Source organism: Parasteatoda tepidariorum, chromosome 9 (genome assembly GCF_982258835.1).
Source record: "Parasteatoda tepidariorum strain Cologne lab strain chromosome 9, Ptep-v5.0, whole genome shotgun sequence".
In the NCBI taxonomy this organism is placed as follows: domain Eukaryota; kingdom Metazoa; phylum Arthropoda; class Arachnida; order Araneae; family Theridiidae; genus Parasteatoda; species Parasteatoda tepidariorum.
Window position 1 is genome coordinate 99,266,137 of NC_141763.1, and position 21,441 is coordinate 99,287,577.

General features: G+C 29.7%; 1 protein-coding gene across 9 annotated transcripts in view; it reads right to left on the minus strand.

The window, feature by feature from the left end:
- Positions 1 to 542: 542 nt before the first annotated feature.
- Positions 543 to 21,441, minus strand: part of LOC107451227 (uncharacterized) — a 78,777-nt gene continuing 57,878 nt past the window's right edge. For all 9 annotated transcript variants that reach the window (XM_071186181.2, XM_043043056.3, XM_071186175.2 and 6 more), the window contains 10 exons: positions 19,990 to 21,264; positions 17,257 to 17,653; positions 15,281 to 15,409; positions 13,835 to 13,941; positions 12,068 to 12,134; positions 10,484 to 10,565; positions 8,864 to 9,053; positions 6,739 to 6,879; positions 5,419 to 5,531; positions 543 to 1,190 (listed from right to left, as the gene is read on the minus strand). In XM_071186181.2, coding sequence (XP_071042282.2) covers positions 1,121 to 1,190; positions 5,419 to 5,531; positions 6,739 to 6,879; positions 8,864 to 9,053; positions 10,484 to 10,565; positions 12,068 to 12,134; positions 13,835 to 13,941; positions 15,281 to 15,409; positions 17,257 to 17,653; positions 19,990 to 21,264 — 2,571 coding nt within the window. In that variant the 3' untranslated portion in view covers positions 543 to 1,120. The remainder of the gene's footprint in view (positions 1,191 to 5,418; positions 5,532 to 6,738; positions 6,880 to 8,863; positions 9,054 to 10,483; positions 10,566 to 12,067; positions 12,135 to 13,834; positions 13,942 to 15,280; positions 15,410 to 17,256; positions 17,654 to 19,989; positions 21,265 to 21,441) is intronic.

Here is a 21,441-nt window from a genome sequence, read left to right on the forward strand (position 1 = left end):
TCATACAAACATACCCCCTTAAACAAGAGGTCACAGCTGTTTTCACGTAGTCGTCACCATTGCCGCCAAAACGATGTTTGAAATGTCGGAAAAGATAAAAATTGCTCAGCGCAAGGTCTGGGCTGTAAGGAGGAGTGGTCCAAAACTTCCCAACGAAAAGAGTCCAATAAATCTGAGGTATGAGCTGCGGAGAGAGTCATTGTCATGGAATAGCCAAATTCTCCGTCAGCAGGGAAGGGATTTTGGCTCAGTAGACAGGTTTCTTGCAGACTAAAAACGCATCATTGACCACATTTTGTGCATGGTGGGGGATATGTTAAATTGAAACATTTTAAGGACACAAAACTGACAACACAGTTTACCTACACAGCTGCAACTGAGCCCAATTGTTTCCAAGAAACGATGGGACACGTCACAAGCACTCGCTACGACGCCAGTGTCACCTATTAGTGTGCACAACAAAATGCCCCTCACTTAAAAAAAAAACCACCCCCGTATTTATTGTTGGTATGTTAATTGTGCAAAAAAATAAATATAAACAATTTTTCAACACTTTTTTTTATTAGTCCAATAAAAAAACACTTATGTATACTGAAATAATTGAAAATAATTTCTTAATAAACACATCCTTTCTTGTACAACAAACACAGAAGGTAAAAAATGGCATGAAAACTAATGACTAGAGCTTCAATTAATTCTGCTCAGCACTCTCTTCTCAGAAGCACAACTGAAGAACAGTTTCCCCAAAACACTTCACTTCTGCCTTCCTCTATTTACAACAATTTTTTTTTTTATTAATTTTATTCATGTTTTACTTAACAAATGGCATTTTTTTTATTACAAACTGCGTTCACACACATGGAATGCAAAATTCTGTACATACCACAAAAATAATATTAGGACTACAAGTCACACAGATCACAATGAAATGAGAGATGGTTTTTCATGAATTGTAATGAACGATTCAGAGTTGAGACACATAGAACAGCCGGATGAAAAATAGTTCTTCCTGAGAATTTGGGATTTAAAAAAAAAAAAAAGAACAGACACGTTCATTTCCTCCCTCATCACTGGACATGTTTAAACAGGCGAGAACTTTAATGACACTGGCAAGTGCACTTTATACGTTGGTTCCTATGCAATCTTTCAAAATTTCATAAATTTCAGCAAAGGTGGGTCTATCTTCAGCTCTAAAAGAAAAATCATAAAAATTAAAACATAGTTATGAAAAAATATTTAAAATCTATTCTAAAATCAAATGCTAAATTTAAATACAAGTCTATAAATACATAAATTTGCAACGAAAGAAAAAAAAAACATGCCATGTGGAATTTTGGAAATATAAAATTTTCCAGTTTTTCTTAATGGTCAGTTTTAAGAATTGAACGCTAATTTCCAAAGCGAAGTATTTTAACTCAGTAGTTTACGAAGATGTTTTCAAAATTTTTCATTAAAAAAATTAATGTGTTAGGTGGAACTTTAAAAATAAAACTTTCTAGCATTCTTAAAATTTTATACGCAGCTTTAAAAAATGAACATTAATCTTTAAAGTAAAGTATTGGTACAAGGAGAAAAGATTTTTTGTAAATGTCCCATACATGTTAAAAAATGAACAGGTTAAGGGGGATTTTTATCACACTTGATTTTCCAGTTCCCATAACATGTAACAGTTATCTTGAAGAATTGAAAACTATTCTTTTTAATAAACATTTTAATATAGCAGTTTTGAAGAATAAAAAGATGCTTTGTAAATTGTTCCAAACATATAAAAATGCATTGCCTGAGAAATAAACATGTTAAGTGGAATTTTGAAAACACTCTACTTTCCAGTTTTCATAATATACTATAATGATCAGTGGTAAAAATTGAACACTGATTTATTTAAATAAGTACTTGAAATTAGAATTTTTCCATGACATATTATGCTACATAAACTGAGAAATCTAGCTTTAAAATCTATGAAACAACTAAATTGTCAGTTAATTAAATATTTAGCATCCTTCAGAAATTTATACAAAACTGTCTCAAGAATTATTTTTCTATTGAAAAACTGGTGGGTGAAAGACAAAAGAAGCTGATAAGTGGTAGACAGACATAACAGACTTATACATCGAGTCTCATGTAGCAGGTTTGCCACAGTAAAAAATGAACAAAAATAGTTGCCTTTAGTAGCCTCAAGCATGAAAATAGTTGCCTAAAACTATGAAAATAGTTGCCTGAACAGGAACAAAAATTATCAAAAATAGTAGCCAAATAACTAAAATTATAGCTTAATTGTCAAATACTATTATTAGGACTGGGTGATGTCAGGAATTTTAAATCGTAATCCATCGTCAGTTAGACATCACGATATAGTGATGTATCGCAATTTAGCATATGTTCAAAAATTACCTATGGGAAATCTTTAAATCAATCAAAAATAAATAAAAAAGCAATAAATCTAGTACAAAAGAATATATTAATTCTAAACATATCCTACTATGACATCAATATCATTGCTTAATTTTTTCAATTAAATTAATAAAGAAGTCAAAGTAAAAGCAAACCCAAGCATTATTTCATTTTTCTTAAATTAAAAATTATTTAAGATTTATTGGTTTAAAAATAATAATATTGTAACAAATTATTTTACGTACATGCATTAAAAATTAAAAGAAGAAAAAAAAACGAAAGTGAAAAACAAACCAAAGAAATGTTCACTTTAGAAAGAAATTTTTTTATTTTTTATTATTTGTTGAAAAAGAAAACATGCTTTTGAAACATCATTACACCCTTTTTTATTTACTTATTTAAAATAATAAAAAGTAGTATTAACTAATGGTCAAATTCTGTACTTAATAAATGCAAAAATATTTTTACTTGTTTATTGTTATTTTCATTTTTGAAAATAAAATCGACTTAAGATTTATTTGTTTAAAAATGATACTGACTATCGAACAAATTATAAAACAAACAAGTATTGAAAGAATTTTAATAAAAATAAAAAAAAAAATACTTTAAGTACTAATGTTAAATTATTAAAAACGTCAAAACATTATTAAACTTTTTATTTAATTAAAAAAAAAATTTGTTTTAACTAATAGCCAATTTTCTTTAAAACTTTGTTTTCATTTTCTCAAAAATAAAAGCAAATTAAATAAAGGTAAGCTTCATTTTAATTTTTTTATAATTAAAAACTACTGAGCATTTATTGGTTGAAAAACAATAAAATTATTATACTTAACTACATTTAATGCATTTAAAAAAACAAACTTTAACAAAGTTAAATACAAAATACCCCTATTAAATTGAATCGCTTAAAATAAGAAACAATAATTGAAAAATATCAATGATTTGATCTATTGAGTTCAGAACGAAAATTTAAGATAACAGCGATTGTGCAGCAATCGCAAAGTAACAGTAGGTTTACTAAAAATAATTGACAAGAATCGTTAAACCCAGACAGAAAAAAAAATGGTATGAAATAATGCAGAACGAAACGATCGCTGCAAAAGTCTCACTGAAAATAATTTACAAGAAACCCGACAATTATTTCCGACGAAATAAAATGCACAACGATCCCATTGAAAATAATCTTCAAAAAACGCAAAATCCCAAAGACAAAAATGGACATAAAGAAACTATGCATTGCGTTCTATATTACAATGCTGATCCTCGCACGAAACCGGGAGTTCTGATTCAATTCACTCTTCGTCATTCAACATCACAAATCTAACATCATCTTAATAGCAAAATCTCTGCAGCTAGACGAAATCAAAATCGTCTTCGTTAGTGCGGTAACAGCGTTAGCCTAGTAAAGGATCCTTGCATATTAAATCGTTAAACCGCGATTGTAATCTAATTCCGGCGGCTTAAATCAGATTTCTGATGCATTGCCTAAAACAAAAGTCACTACATCGACCTACTGATATCGATGTGCTAAATCGATATTTTGCGATACATCGATTTATCGCCCAGTCCTAACTATGCTCCAATTAAAAAAAGGTTTGTACAAATATAAAAGGTATACATATTAGAAAATAGGTACCTAAATAAAAGTCGACTTACACTAAAATATGAATGTTAATAGAAGGAAAAAACAATTAAAAATAACAAAACTGCCCCTCAGAGAGAACATATAACAAGTATTTTATTAAATCCAATGGAAATTTAAATTTTTGGCTCTTTGGGCATAAATGATTGTATAAAAGTTTGCTTTCTTTTATTAACGTTCTGAAAAGTAACGTACCTTTTTGCGAAAAAACTTCGCCAAGAGTAAAAAAAGTCTCCTAATAGTCGCCTATTCCTGAAAATAGTTGCTTTTTTAGCCTTTTCATTTAAAAAAAGTCGCCATAGTCGCCTAAGGCCGAAAATAGTAGCAAATAGTTGCATTTTAGTAGCCTGTGGCAACCCTGATGTAATGACCACCTTCAATGAATACTTTTAGAATCCAGGTAGAACAAAAACATTTTTAAAATCTGATGAGTCACTGTCGCAAAATGCTATATTCCATACATCAAAACTCATTTGATTGCAAAAAGAAACTCGAAGATATTTCAACCAGTCCTAAATTTCCTCCTCTCAGTTTCCTCTGGGAAACAAACTGGTTTAACTTACTTATTATTGCTATCTTGTGACCCCTATAGTATAGATTATTTGACTTTTAGAATTCTTGGTCAAAAATTAATGACATGTACTTCAAAGTCATTATTATACAGTTAAACCTCTTGGGAGCAATCACTCTCCGTTCCACAGTAAATGGGTCGTTAATGGAGGTGGGTCGTTCTTAGGGGTTACCTACATTGACTTCAAAATGTTATCGAAGATACACGATTTCAATTTTAGTCAGTGTCATTTTCTTCGAGCAACAATGCCACTTGTGCTGGCATCATGAAAACTCGACCAATGAATGAAACTTAGCATCAATAAAAATGACCCCTAGTTATGAGTAAAAACAAATTTACCAATTATGAATGATAGAACTATTTTAAACAAATAAGCAATTAAGTTTTTTGTTTAAGTTAGCATTTAATTTTAGATCAGAAAAATTAGCTTTAAAACGGGAAAAGAAGTTTGTTTGCTTAAAATGCCTAGGAGTTACTTTTTTTTCTAATTTAATTTTAAAAATAAATGATTGTAAGCATCGTCTTTAGTGCCCTAAATAAGGGTGTCGTTTTCTTTCAGAGATCGTCAAAAAGAGCTCTCCAAATAAAAGCCACTCACGTTATTTTGAATTCATTTATTTGCTTCGTTAATATTTCTTGTTATGATAATTTTTTGTGTCTCCTCATTTGATCTTTACCACATTTGGTGCAGAGGTTTGCCCGATCGCTGGGGGAGGTTTTGATGGTCTCTCCTAAAGGTTTTCTTCAACACTAAGTTAATGGAAAAAATTACGTGACTCCCAAAAGTGATCCCATGAATGAATTGTTGACTTACTTGTATTCCCAACACCTGCGCATTAAGTTGTAAGCTGATTCAGGGCAGGATTCTGGCTTCATTAAGCGTTCATTCCGTTCAAACATTTTTAAAATATCTCTGCCAATCATTCCCTGAAATATTATGGTTTAGTAAGTTCTTCAAAGAAATAAGGATTATTAAAAACACCACATACAATCACTCTTTAAGTACTTAAAAGAAATAAAATTTCATTTATTTCAAAAAGTAGATTGAATCACTTTGTAAGTACTTCAAAGATGTTATTAAATTAAAAAAAATCTAATTACTAATAAGTGTACTTAATTCGGTGAGATGATATATATTAAGATATATCTAGCTTACTTAACAAACTAAAATTTTTAAATAATTTAGTTCAACCACAGATCCAATAATAGATACCCTCCAGCATGGCAGAGGGTGCTGTAGATTACCACAGTATCGGCAGAATTATTTTTCCAATCAAATTTAGTAGTGGGTTGCTGTAGATTATCATTGCATCTGCAGATTATTTTTCCAATCAATTTAAAAATAAAAAAAAAACATTTCAACATTTAGAGAATATTTTTCATTGCTTAAAAAAGAAGGCAAAATAACTACTGAGAGGAAAAATAGCAAACCATAATTAACTTAATATAACTGAAATTAATCAATTAATGTCTGTTTTGGTTTCTTAACAAAAATTATTTGCTACATTTATATATCAGCTGATATATAAATGTAGAGAATTTAAAAGCAAAGAAAATTGTTAAAATTCTAAAATTCTTATACTCAAAATTTTTAAATCACAAGTTGCTTGTTGATGCTTTAGTAAGATAGTTATGACTGTATGATATCTTTTCCATTTTTTCAAATCTCAATTAATCCATTCAGTTAAAAATGTAAAAAAATGTTAATTAAAATGAAACATGTTAAATTTTTTGCTTATAATTCTTATCTACTTACATGCCCCAATTTTGCAGTGTGCACATAAGATTAAATCTAATTATTTCAATAATAATCTTTGTTTGTATTAGTGTCATAGACAAATTTGAATTTATGAAGATAGTGTTGCAGATTAACTTTGTTCATTCTGCTACTGGGGATCATAGACAATTAATGTGGTTTCATGCAAAAACAGCTAATATTGATGTCCAACAAATTATTAGGTAATTAACTTGAAAAGTTCTCAGCTTTCAGAGGAGCTCTTTGTAGGACAGGAAAAATTTGAATCAAAATTTTAGTCAAGTAGAGCCACTAAAATTGAGGTTATTGTATGCAGGTTCAATATATATATATATATATATATACATATAATTGCATAAATTTTATACAGGAACATACATGATAAGGCTTTTCTCCATAAGATACAGCTTCCCACAAAGTGACTCCAAAGCTCCACACATCAGATTTACTACTGAATTTGAAGTAATAAATGCACTCAGGGGCATACCACTTAAGAGGCCATTTACCAGCAGTTTCCGCCTGATAAAAACAAAATGTTTCATTATCATCAGGATAAAATGTGATTAAATGATAACATACATCAAATTGTATACAAGAAAAACAGAATTTTTTTTCTTTAGTTGGATGACATTATAAAACGGCCATTATATGAAAACATATTTTGAAATATCAAATAAATAGAAATGCTAATAAATTAATGAATAAATGGAAGAAAGAAAAAAAAACGGACTCAAAATATTGCCTCAAGTATTACAAATAGATTCATCAAAAAGTAACCAATCAAAAGTAGCCACAAACACGAAGAAAAAAATTACTCGTTTTAATTGGTCACATTTTATGAAATTTTTTGTGACTTTTGTAACTGACAGGATAAATTTCATAGTTAATTCATGTTCATAAAAATAGTATGCAAACTTTTTTCTTGCTATTTAAGTGAAAAATAAATAATTTTCAATAAAAAAAAAAATTATTATAAGCATAAACTAAACAAACATATTCCGTAAAAAAAATTCAGGAAAATAGCAGTAAAGATATATAATAGACAACACATACATTTTACTTTATGCTGTTAAATATGACAGATTAAGGGTATCTAAGAGCAACTTCAAGTCATTGTGGGAAACGTTAATTGTCAGTCAATGTAATTGCTATAATGAAATATCGTTAGCTCAATGTTTCAGACAAAAAAATTTTTTTTATTTCAACCTCTTTTCATAAATGTTAAATGCACTTTTTGCTAAAAAAATCTTTTAGTAGATATTTATTTCAGCAAATTGAATTGAAATCGAACATTAAAAAATATGTTTCAAAATTTTCAAAAACTTTTTAAGAAAAAAAAAAGCCAAACTATTAGGTGCCTCAAACCAGAGTAATTAATTTTTGCTGACATTTTCTTGATTTTCCCAGCTTGATAAAACTCTGACTTTTTCCCGCTTGACTTTTTTCTTCGTACTGTATCTACCCCGATAAAACTCATACTAGTATTAGTGTCTATTCTAATGCTTTAGTAATGCTCCCGTCTTCTTAATTTAGTAAAAATTTGGTAAGTTGTAGAGGTAAATAATATATTGGTAGGCAGCTACCTTACTTATGGCGCACAATGGGCTATCGCTGACGGTCTGAGAAACATCCCTAGAGATGATCAAAAGACATGCCCTGGTAGTTTTTATCCTCTGCAGACGGGATGGCTTCCCTGCTTTGGTAGCCCGACCACCTGCATGTGAAGACGAGCACTTTTCCGGCAGAACAGTTTAACGAGGACCGATACCGCACAATCTTGATCCCTGCGAAGGCTGCTCCAAGTGGTCACCCACCCGCTTACTGATTGCAGCCCGTTATGCTAGACATCGTTGTGCTACTGGGATCAGTGTCTTTACGATCAGTCGACTGCAGGACAAATAATATGTTGAAAATACACTTTGCTTAATGATTAGTCATTAATTTCAAGTGATGTCTCAATTGGTTAGTCAAAAATGTAAACTATATTCGTGTAATTTAAGCACATTAAAAACTCTGTAAGGATAAAATGTTGCTTTATAAGGATTGTTATCTTCTGTTAATTTGGTGAAAAAAATATGTAAAATAAAATAGCAAAATAAACATATCTATCAGTTGTTACCATCATATTTTCCATACAACGAATAGCGATTTTAGCGGATTCTAGAGTAGTTTCAAATATTAAAAGTGATAAAAATCCAAGAAACGAAATTTTTTTTTTTTGGAAGAGTCCCCATTTATGAAAACGTCTTCTTAGCACGATTTAGCGAAGATTTCAAAATTTACATTTTAGAATTTAATTCTTACTTTAAATTTTAGATGGCAGTTAAAATGTTATCGGATTATAACTTTCGATTCACGGACGAAGAGATAAATGCCAAATTTTGCGAAAAAATCACATGCCCTGTAGTTTCTAGGCAACATCCTTGCTTTTCTTCACAAAATTTGCGCGAGCTGTAAACACTCATCATGATTTAAAAGAAGAAGAAATGAATAATGAATTTACCCTGTAGTATTCTTTTCCAAGACCTAAAGCTCTTGACATTCCAAAGTCACTAATTTTGACAAAACTTTCATTAACTAAAAGAACATTTCTGGCTGCTAAATCTCGATGAACAAATTGTTTGCTCTCTAAATACTCCATAGCAGATGCAACTTGAAGCATCAATAAAAGAATTTCACAAATGCTGATTTCGCTGAAAAGAAATTTAGAATCATAAAAATGGGTTTATTCTAGTTAATACAAGAAAATATGTGTTTAGTAAAACATTAAGAAACGTTAGAGAAAAAATAAATCGAAAAGTTTTAAAGGGTCATTTTGAAAATAATATTTCTGAATAATAACTTAATAAATTTTATATGTAATGTTATGGTGGCATAATCCATTCTTAGTGAGGCAGAGTCAAGCAGATTGCGGTTCCACAACCATTAATGAGCGTATTAACTGTTTTCATATTATTATAAGAACCTTTTTCTTTTTATTAATACGCATAAAAGTATTTTTTTTGATTGACAGCTATACAAATAAAAAACAGTTATACTAATAAATTAACGGCTAATTTCAAATCTGCGCTAATCATAAAACAATGGAGTTAGATTAAGACAATTAGCTCTATTGCAAAATTAGCCATTTTTCAACCCTACATTTATGAAATTTTATTCCCTAACAGGTGTTCATAGAAATTTTGGTAGATAAAGAGGAAAATAATAACGAAGTATGGACGTTTTTAAAATTGTTTTAATCAGCTCAATGTATTAGTTTCATTAACACGCTAAGCACGGATGTAGAGCAATTTTATTAATATATAAAATAGTTGGGCATTCATTGATGCATGCCATCCTCAGCATGTTAATAAATTATTTTATTATTCTTAAATGTCATGACACAAAATTTTAGTTTTTGTTATGCTTATTTCATAACGGGAACTTCTGGCTTCTACAACTTGCAGTAAGAATAGATAATTCATTGATGCACGCCATCCTCAGCATGCTAATAAATTTAAATATTGTTTTAAATATTTTAAGACAAAATTTTAGTTTTTTTTTTATTATTTTAAAACGGCTACTTCTGGTTTCTACAACTTCAATAAGAATACATAATTTAATGCATTTATATTATTTTCATTATTTATTACCCATATAGGCATTTTTACAATATTCAAGATGATTTGAGACAGATTGTCTCAGGAGATTTCCAGGAAAATTTCAAACTTATAGTATACTTATTTTAATATATCAGCATTAACACAAACTGCTTTTCATACTTAAATTTTAATGCAGCAAAAGATGGGTCAAAAAGGTTAAGTAAATACAATTTTAATAATTTCAGATGATTTGATAATTGTGGATCAAAAATTATCGAATAAAAATTTGATAATTAAATATTTCACCCTCACTCCTCAGGGTGTAATGACTTCTGGTAGACATTTTGTTAATACTTCAACAACAATAAGTTGTAGAGAGATTTTGCCTCACTCTCCATCTGGTTAACTTCTTTCTCTTACATTTGATTATAATTACTGAGTAAAATCTCACAGTTTTGACCTAGTTAGATGGAAGGATGTTAGATAACTGGCAGGAGGGGAGTGCAAAATCTCTCTAATAAAAAATAGTAATGTGTTTTTACCTATGGATTTTCAGGTATTTGCTAAGTGGACCTAATGGAGCAAGCTCCATTACTAACATAAAACAGCTGCTTTCAGATACACCTACAATCATAAAGTTTATGACTTTCAATGGTGGAAAAAAACAATAGTGGCAATCAAATTAAAAACTGTTATATGGGTGGCACAATTTCAAGGTGAAAATTTGAGCAACTTTTAGGTTAACAAATTATGCAAGAAAAACAAACTATTTAAATTTCTTTTTTCTTTTCAAAACACACACACACATATATAAAGATGCTAAACATTAGCAAAACTTTCAAATATTTGTAAAAATGAGCAAAATATAAAATGTTTTTAAAAGCTGCTTGCTCTTACACATAAAAAACTAACATTCTAACATATTATTTTGAATATAAAAAATTCAATTTTAAGGTGCTTCTAAATATTAGATACAAATTAGTAAATAAGAAAATAAGGATTTTTTTATACTATTTTAATTTTAAAATTAAAGTGAGTAACATTTTTAGGAAAAGAAATAAACAATTTCAATTATAAATTAAAAACATGCCAATTTAGCTATTTTTCCATGAAATGGGTTTCTTTTTGAAATAGTTTTATTTAAGATGGGCAAAATTAAGAAGCCTGCTTAAAAAATAGAGAGCTATATCTAATTAACAAAAAATAAGTTTTAGTAAAATATTTATTTACTAGGAGGCCCCGTCCCCTGCTCGCTAACGCTCGCCAACCCCCGAGAATTGCTACGCAATCCTATGTGGTTCACGCCGTGAACCATGGCTCACTGCGCTCGCTCACCAATGAACACAATGTTCTAGCACAAAGACATAATATATTATCATCAAAGACATAGTATTGTACTTATGTAGAAGAATTCTACCAATTCTCTTATTGGCTTTTAAAAAAGTATATTAGCGATTTAGATTGTACATGGTGAAAAAATCAAAACATTAGCTAAATAAGAATTATATTAGCAAAATAAATTATCAAATATTGCTTCACTAATATTCTGCAATTTAAAGCGTGAAAATTCAATGCATAAATAAACGCGGAATATAAAAAGATTCAATGCATTCAATACAAACACTTAAACGTTTTTTAGACGTTTAGGTAGCTCCCAGTAGAAAAATATCAATTCAACAGCGGCCTTTTAAAGCATTCTCACTTCAATTAATTAATTAATTCCTAATTGAGTTTAAATTAAATATTGTCATGTTTTTAGTGCATGAATTTGAATTGAACAACCTGATAATGCTCACTCTGGTTATTGTTATCTGGTTGCTCACTACGTGCTCTTGCGCGCCAAATCCAATCAATTAAAAATGAAAACTGTTGCCAGCGCGAGAAAAGAATTATCATCGGTTTTATTGATACATACATACGTACGTATTAGCGTTTTATATAATATAGATTAGCAAGACAAAAAATAATAAAAATATTCTAAATGAATTCTTAGTAGCAATTAAGCCATTTTTAAAGAATATTTATAAAAAAAAACCCTTGTTTTGAGATACAATGCAGACAATAATAAAAATAATAAGCAAATCAACAATAACAATATGCTTAATTATTTTGGATTATTAACTTACCAATCAATCTCACTATATGTGGATGGTCAAGAGCAATCATTGTTTGAGCTTCTTTCAAAATTTCACTCTATAAAAAGAAAATGAAATACATATAATCTCAATGAAAGCATCAAACAAGAAAATAAATACTTTCTAATCACTAAAAGTGACAAACCAAATGATTTATCAGTCTTATAACAGGGTGCTTAGCCAGATTTTTCAACAAAAAATAATTACCTTTATAAGCACTCAAAAATATTTTTAATCACTCCCCCCCGCCCGAAAAAAAAATCATAATTAGGATCCGTGTAGTAATAAAAATTAATTTTTGTTCTATTGTTTAAAGTTTTTAATTTATAAACATAAAATCAATAAAATTCAAAACATTTTAAAGAAGTTTACATAATCATGATAAAATAAGTAGTCTTTGATAAATAATGCAGATAACATTATGAAAATCACAATTTTTTTGTAATTTAGAAATGCAATCAATACGGTAATGAAAATAATTTCTTTTTAAAAGATAGAAAATGAAGTACTTTTTACAAACCCCGAAATAAAAAAAAAATAAAAACATTTTTAAGGGCTTTTAAAAAATGTATATTAAAAATAAGCACCTTTAAGCACTTTTTAAAAACGCTACGCACCCTCTGTATAAAAAGAGATGCAATTGTTGCTGTTTCTAATGCCACTTGCCAAATATCAGCAAGCCTGCTTGATGAAACCACGCTAATTTAAGCAAACCACTTAAACCATGGTATTTCTTGTCTTCCAGTGGTGCCATCTACAGCCAAGAATATGATTTCAGCCATACACACCACAGCCGTTTTAAAGGGCAGACCCCCTCAAATATCTACAGATCGTAATTTTGACCTACACCAGAGAATAACCAATCAGTACCCCCAGAGGTATTTGTTATCGGAACTTTGAGGACTTTGTTACCTGATAGATTTAATGTGCACTAGATACTATTTATTACACCATCTACAATTCAGCCAGCTGGAATTGAACTGAGACGACCTCTTGGACATGGGCCCAACACCCTATGAAACAGGCTATCTCGGTCTAAGGCTTTTAAAATATTGGTAAGTGGTATAATTAAACATGCAAATTCATGAAATAGCATACGATTGTACCTATTTAGCAAAAAGTTAAAACTAAAATGTTGCAAGAAGTTTCTAGCATATTATTTCTTCTATTATATATTCGTATTTTCACTATGAAATTCGTAAAACTTTCTAAGCCAAATAAAAAAAAATCTCCTCAGCCTTGAATAAAAAAAACGGTAAACTCTTTAAAAAAATATAAATTAATGGATGTTTAATTTCAAGAGAGAAGGGAATGGACCCGTAATTAAACTTTAAAGAGTTGAAACATATTTCTTATTTCATAAACAAAATCAACTTGTTTTGCACAGATAAATTATTAAAATAAAAAATCTCATTTAAGTTAACTCACATTTTGATCACAAAATCAGTTTCAAAACTCAAAACATTGACACTCATATACACTGAAAATTATGTAACATAATAGTTTCAGATAAACAAGCAGGAATTAGAAGTGATCACCATCATTAGACAGCTAATATGTTTCACTACTACAATTAAGATGCACTATGATCTGTTTTCTTTTACATTAACCCAAAAGTAAATCTGATAAAGAAAGATCCCTTTCAAAAATTCCATATTTTATAGAATTGAAGGTTGGTATAAATCTTTTATAAGGTTTAACTGTAAAAAAAATTTTTTTTTAATAGTCAAATGTACAAGTTAAAATAACTTTATTTACTTTTGGATTAGGCACACTATTGCACTTGAGAGTTTTTATTGCAAATTGCACTTCCACAGGACCAGAGGAAAAGACTCCCCTGAAAACATCACAAAAAATGCCAGTACCTAAAGAAAGAAAAAAACATAAGTATTAAAGAAAGATTTCATAAATACATTTATGAATAGAGTTAGTATTTTAGTACTACTACAAAGTGGTATAACATCATACCAGTTTATGGCACAAATTAATAGCAATGAATCACTTATAAAACTGTCATAAGCATCATTAAACAGAAATAGTTATTTGAATATTGTAAGTAGAAGAAGAAGGCAGTTTGTTAGTTCACTTATAGCAGCTTTATTATTTTTATTGACAACAGTCTTTATCTTAAAATATACCTTCTTCTTAAAAATATCTTTTAGTTGTCCCATTTAACTTCTCTTTCTATATCAGTGATTCCCAATTTTTTTTTTTTTTTTTTGGTTATGGAACCTTAAATGATCAATAATCTTTTCGCAGAACCTCGAGACTTAATAAATAAATGAAAATGTTTAATGATTAGAAATTCTACTAATTATTTTTAAAATATTAAATGAATGAATAAAAAATGAAATTTTTTCATTGAATCGCTTTAGCAATACTATTATATCAGAGAGAAATTTCTTAATTTTGTGCAAAAAACTTATCTAATTACAGTACAGAACCCGTTATCGGGAAACCAGAAAACCAAAAAACCGGAACGAAATTCGACACATTTTCCAGCCATTTTTTTAAAAAAAAAAAATAATAATTTTTTTTTCCTCATTAGATTTTAGGATTTTTCTGTCTTTTTTGAAAGATGTTTACCTTACCATCATTTTGGAAATAATCATTAGTGCATTACTTCATCGTTTTTTCTTCTTTTTAAGATTATTTCCAAATATTTTTTTTTCAGTTGGGTTTAACAATAAAAAAAACTGCTTTTTGTAGCGATTCGGAAAACCAAAAAAATCAGTTATCCGGAATAGCGATGGTCCCGATCGTTCTGGATAATCGGTTCCCTATTGTATTTTAATTTAAACATTTTTGTGATTTAAAATCAACTTTTTTAAAATTGATTTATTGTTTGAATGTGAGTGATCTTTCCTCCCCATACCTTGTAATTTATGTCATAAAAATAATTAACACTAATTGAAAAAGAATTTTTTTTTTTTAAACTATACGTCATTTAATAGAAAATTAGAGAAATGGAGATCTTCAAGAAATATTTGTAGTCATTATAAACTAGACAAAAAATTTCACTTTTTGGACTTTGAATCGACAGCTTTCAGACATTAAAATTTCTAATAGTTTATTACCACTTTAAACTAAATCTTTTTAATAACATAAAACAACTTGTTTTCCATTAAAACAAAACTAAAAGTTAACTTTAGTGTTATATACTTGGAACAAAAAAGGGAACAGAAAATAAAAAAAATGTTTTACCAATTTTTTCTTTTAAATCTATTGATTTCTGGTCAAGATTTAAAGGACCTCTTCGACATTGTCTCAATGTGAGATAAGCCAATTCAGATTCCTCATTGGACAGAGTATTCAGATCATTATCACTAATGTCTGAAAAGAGGAAACATAAGAAATAAGTCAATTGATAACAGAAGACATTAGAAACATGAATTGAAACATAAAACATAAGTCAGTTGGAAACAGTAATTAAGTAATAATAAAAACCTGTAGTTTCAGAGAAAACATAAAATGTTACAGAAAGTTAAGATACATTCTTAATTTTTGGAGATACAAAATACAGTAGAGTCCCAATTATCTGAGCTTCCGCTTTAAGCAAGCTATAAAATATTTTAAGTTTTTTTTTGTTCTAATTTATTCTCTATTTTTAAAGCTACCACCGAAAAATATTCTGAATTTTATCTTCCTAAAATGCAGAAAAACGATAATCCAGCAACTTGATCAGATGAAATGATCGTTAATATTGTCAATAATAAAAATTAATCTAGCAAAAATTATGAAGACAGTGACGATGAAAATCAAAATATAAAAATCTCTCATACAGATGGACTAAAAGCTATCGAAAGTGCTATTGAATATATAGAACAAGAGAGAAGACACCAGCATTCCTGTTATCCCCCAAAAAATGGTGAAACATTGCTGCAGAAAAGTGTCAAAGCAATGTCAAAAAAACCAATTAAGGACTTAAAGTAAAAACTCTTCCATTTTCCTAAAGTATGCTCTTTAAGTGTTTTTAAGCAAGCTTTTTAATTATAATGTGAACTGAAAGTGGTGCACTCGTATAAATTTTGTATTTATTAAATACATTACACTTATAACTACTGTTTTTCTTTTCTTTTTATACTCTTGTGTTTAACAGAGTTTTTCTGTTATCCGAACTAGTCGTGGCCCACATTAACTGGGATAATCAGGATTCTACTGTATTTATTTTTCACTTAACACTTATCCTAACACATTAATCAGTAAGCCTTAAATCAAAAATTCTTAATCTTTGTATTATAATTAAATGTTCTTTATTATCAGCGCTAGGATTCGCCTCATCCTGGTTCACACCAGGATTTGTTGCTTCAAATCAGCTTGGTTTAAATCAAGATTCAATTCAACTTATTTTGTGTTTAAAAAATTAACTTAAATTAAAGAAATTTTTAAGAAATCATAAATTAAAATATTTATAAAGCATTTTCAAATGATATAGTTATAATTTTTAACAATTTCATGATTTTAAAATCTACTTTGAAAAAAAATGTACTGCTGTGTCAACAGATTTTAATTAGCATAATTGCATTATTACTTGATTGGTTATAGCATTTTTTTATTGATATCAATGGCACAAGTGACAATTGGTATCTGTCTTTCTCAAAAATTAGCAATATTTCATGTAAAGTAAAAATCAAAAAAAAAAAAAAAAAAAAAAAAAAAAAAAAAAAAAAAAAAAACGTTTGCAAAGAAACCAGATCCAGATAGAAGAGGTTTTTTCAGGTGTGAAATTTTAAGAATTGTTGAAAGCGTGCTTCTTAGTTTTTCTCCAATTAAAAAATGGAAATCTGAGATGGCCTTCTTTCTTTTCAAAGGACATTAAATCATAGGTGTTTTAGAACTTTCAAAAAAAAAAAAAAAAAAAAACATTTAGAATTAAAATGAAGATTTAATTCCATTTCTTTTGATATTTTCATAAAATTGTTACAATCTTATAAATTGCTAGTGTAAAAATACATTATTCAAAACCACATTGAAATTTTTTTTTCTTAAATCGTAAAGTGCAAAAAATATTAAAAATATGAAATTCTAATATGGCATAAAAATAGCTGTTTAAAGAAAGATTCAGATCCCCAATAAAGCATTTTAGGAAGGGAAAAAAATCATAAAATAAATCCAAACAGTAAAAACATTGCAAAAAAAAGACTCTGAAACAGAAGGTAAAATTGAAACTAATATTTTACCTAAATCAATTAAAATACCCTCGGGACAATGAGTTGTAGCATTAGCAGGAGTGGAAGACGGCGGTGATGGAACATCATTGCTAAGCAGACAAATAACATCACTGCTGCCACTAAGAGTAGCATAAATGTTGCTGTCACATGATACTACTGACAGTTCACTTACATCACAAGGTGGTTTACCACCTGAAGAGAGCTTTGTTTGTGTCCTGCTGCTTTCAAAATCACACTGCATGAATGTATCTTGCAATGAGACACCATTTGTTTCATTTTGGAGATCAGGATTGGTGGAATGGAGAGATTCCATTTCAATGAGTGGTGTAGAATCTTGCAGGAGATCAATTTCATCAGCAACAATATCACTGGGAAATATGTCTTCACTGAACGACTCTTGTCCAAACTGAAAAGAATTATTACAATTAAGAGCATTTGAAAATGTACAATATGTGAAATAAAGAAAATAGTGTGTGTGGCTTATTCCTCAAGGTCTAGTTGCAAGCTAGACCATGATGTTCAACTATGTAGCCTTGCAATTTTGAACCCAATCCAGAAGACAAGGGAACTACGGGATCAAGTATTGGGAGAAATTTGCCTTTGACTTTTTATGGAAATAACGCATTTGCATTGCATGGAGAGGAAGACCACGAAAATCTCCCACGGTTAACCTGACGGCAAGGGGAGATCTATCCCAAGATCTGCTAACCACCGAGGATACTTCCTGTCAGCACTGTGGTCGGTGCGAGTCGGATGCGGAATTTGAATCGACGAATAAACATACCTTTTTTCATCGGATTTCTGACCCCCAAATTAGGTTAGCCGTAATTCGGGAAATGTGGTCCTATTAGTTTGGTCAGTACAGCAGCCTCAAGTCAGAACCACTTATTGTTAATTTTACTTTTTGCATATTTTGCCATATCTGGAAAAGTTTTTAAGTAAATTGAAAGATTTTTGCACACAATTATAAAATTTGTTTATCCAAAGATAATTCTACGCAAATTATAACTTTCAGTAAATATTTATTATTTCAAATAATAGATGAAAAATTTCTAATTGTAAATTATAAAATTTTTTACCAAATGTTAAAAATGAATTTTCAACGACAAAATTTGATTGCAATCAGTCAAATAGTACCTGAAAAATCAAATTTTGAAAAAGTCGTATTAAAGTTTATCAGAGTTATTCATTCATTTTTTATTATACCTCAGTGCTTGGCTATTAAAAAATTTATCACGCAAAGCGCCTTTTAGTAAAAAAATGACTTTTGATCAAATAATTGAATTTTCACGTACTAGAACTCAATCTTGATGGTTTAAGGTCTTCATCTTAACTATGCTAATTATTTAGCGTAGATGAAATTTTAAGTTACAATATCAGACACATAATAGTTTGGTCATGAGAATCTCAGAAAGCTTAGATCATGTAATGTTTATATTACATTTTGCATAATTGCCACACCTTGTGAACATTTCAAACAAATCAAAAACTCTTTTCATACAACTATAAAATGATTATTCAAAGATAATTCTATACAAAAAATATTTTTCATTTGCTATGTTTCATTATTTTATTTAATACTAGTCAGAAAAAGTTTTGAAATGTCAGACATAAAAATTTTTACATTATTTCAAAGAATGTAATTTTAAATGGCAAAATACAAAATTTGAGAACAATTAGTCAAATAGTTACTGAGCAATTAAATCTTAATAAATTTGTCAGGGTTGGCAAGATTTTGCCGCAGGTGGAAAAAACCATGGTAAATACCGGTAAAAACCGTCCTGGCAAAAACAGGTTTTTGCCAAGCAAAGTGGCAAAAACCTATATTTTCCAAGATGAGAGGACAAAAACACATTTTTGATACAAAATTATTCCTAAATTGAAATATATACTATGAATATAAATAATTACAAAAAAATTAACAAAACTATTATTCCATAATTAAATGATAATGAATCATTTTAGTAGTTTAAAACATTATTGATTGGAAAATTTGTGATTATTCTCTTTTTTGCAGTGAAATGAACTTATTTTTAAATTAATACAAATATAATTTAAAGCATAAAATATCTATCAACATGTGTAGTTAATTATTGTACAAATAATAATTTTTTATAATAAATAATAGTATCATACAAATAATAATATTTATTTGTAAAAATATTTATTTTAGGATTCTAAAATGAAAAGAGATCAAAAACTTTCAATCTTTTAAAAATTATTACCCTTAGGTATATTAATTATTAATATGTTAAAAAAATAATTTTTTCATGTAATGTATCAAAATTATTATTCCTTATGACTGATTTAAATTTGTTTCAAGTATTTTGTAATAATATTTAATCAGCAATTTAGATAATTTGGTTTTTGCCGGTTTTTACCAGTTTTTGCCGGTTTTTACCAGGTTTTTGCCACTGTCCTGGCAAAAACTCCAACCCTGAAATTTGTATACCTGCACACTTGGAAGTAGACTTTTCCTTAACAATAAAAAAGCGTGGTTGCAAGCTTCCAGCATGGTTGTGAATTGCTTATTCAGTAATTAACTCCATTAAATAAAATAAAAAAGAATTTGTAGAAGGATATATTTTTTAAAGGATTGGAATCAATAAGAAATTTTTGCTTTCCAATGGCAACCAAATAGTTAAAGCAAGTTTAACATTACGTTCATATTTTAAAACTATGTAAAAATCTATAGCTGCTAAAAAAAGCATTATGTAAATTTAGCAAACTTGGAGTACTTACTTCTGAAATTTCCGTTAAGGTGGGTGAGGTGCTACTATCTACAGAGGCACAAGACTCACAACTAGTGTCACTTTCTTGAACAGGGATTTTCTTCCTGGGCTTTGGCACTGGATGACTGTTTAGATGACCGTTTAGAGACGACGCTCTACAGCTTTCATTAATTACAGAAGTAATGCACGAGATGATGGGCTCACAGCCTTCCGAAGTCGAGAGGCGCGTCGGTACGGCGGGTAACTGAGCCTTTACTTTGGAATGTGAAACAACTGATGGAGAAGAGGCACTTCTAATGAATGACTGAGGAATAGGCAGACCGTTTTGAACTGTTTTGTTTGTTACATTCTCTTCTATGCTCGAAGCATTTTCTCCCAAGCTGATTGAACGGCCGGTCGCAGCCAACGCTTCTCGATTGGCGTATACGGGGCCGGTCCTCCTGCTCAGTTTCCTGGCCAGAGATAACCGAGGGGCGGGGACCGGCATTGTCTTGTGTGATCTCTTAGACTCTTCCGATATTATTCTGGATAAACTGTGTACCGTTGCACCATTGCAATTGGAAGTTGCATCATTTACTTTATCTCTTTCGATTTTAGTTTTTCTGTGGCAGGATTCGGGAGTTCCTTTTTTAACTTTCCTGTCGGAAGTCATAGTACCGTCTCCGTAAATGAATAGAGAAAGAAACGCGGGTAAAAAATCGAAGCTTGAAGCTTTTTGTATGTTTCCCTTTTTACCTTCCTTAAAACTAACGTCGCCGACTACAGATGAAAATGAACTCTTTCTCGAACTCGTGGGAGGAGTCGAGGGATGGGTACCGATCAGTTCGGGGGAGATTCGGGCATGCACAGAACGAGAGAGATCACCACTTTCGAGGTTGTCATCACTGAGAGATGGATACAAGCACGAACGTATATTAGAAGTGGATGGATTTGTATTATTTGCATTTTGAGGCAAAGTCTGAGAAGAGAATTGAGGAGCTACGGATGAAAATATCTTAGAAAACAGCTTCCGTTGATTCAGGCTGTTTAAAAAACGACTAGCTTTGGAGGGAGGTGAGCCACCCTCACTGTTTGTAGCCCCTTGGCGGAGTGATGAGGATTTATTACGCTCAAGAGTTCCTCCACCACTTTGATGATGATTACTAGTCCTATCGGTGTTGATGTCTGAGCTTCGAGTTCTAGACTGTGAAGAGGTATTATCACTTGATCTGCGGGGAGGAACAACACAAGGATCTTGAAGAGAACACCATAAACCATCACTGAACAAAGTGTAGTGACTTACGAGCTGAAAAGAGTTTTGGTTTCAGAAAATGTAAAATGTTATTAAACTGATTTTGATAGATACTAATTTTTGTCAATTCACCACAGCAAAGAATTATGCTAATAAATTTTATTTCTCACTATATTTTAAATAGCAACCAAAAAAAAATATCTTTTAAAATTTATTAGCATTAAGGGAAGG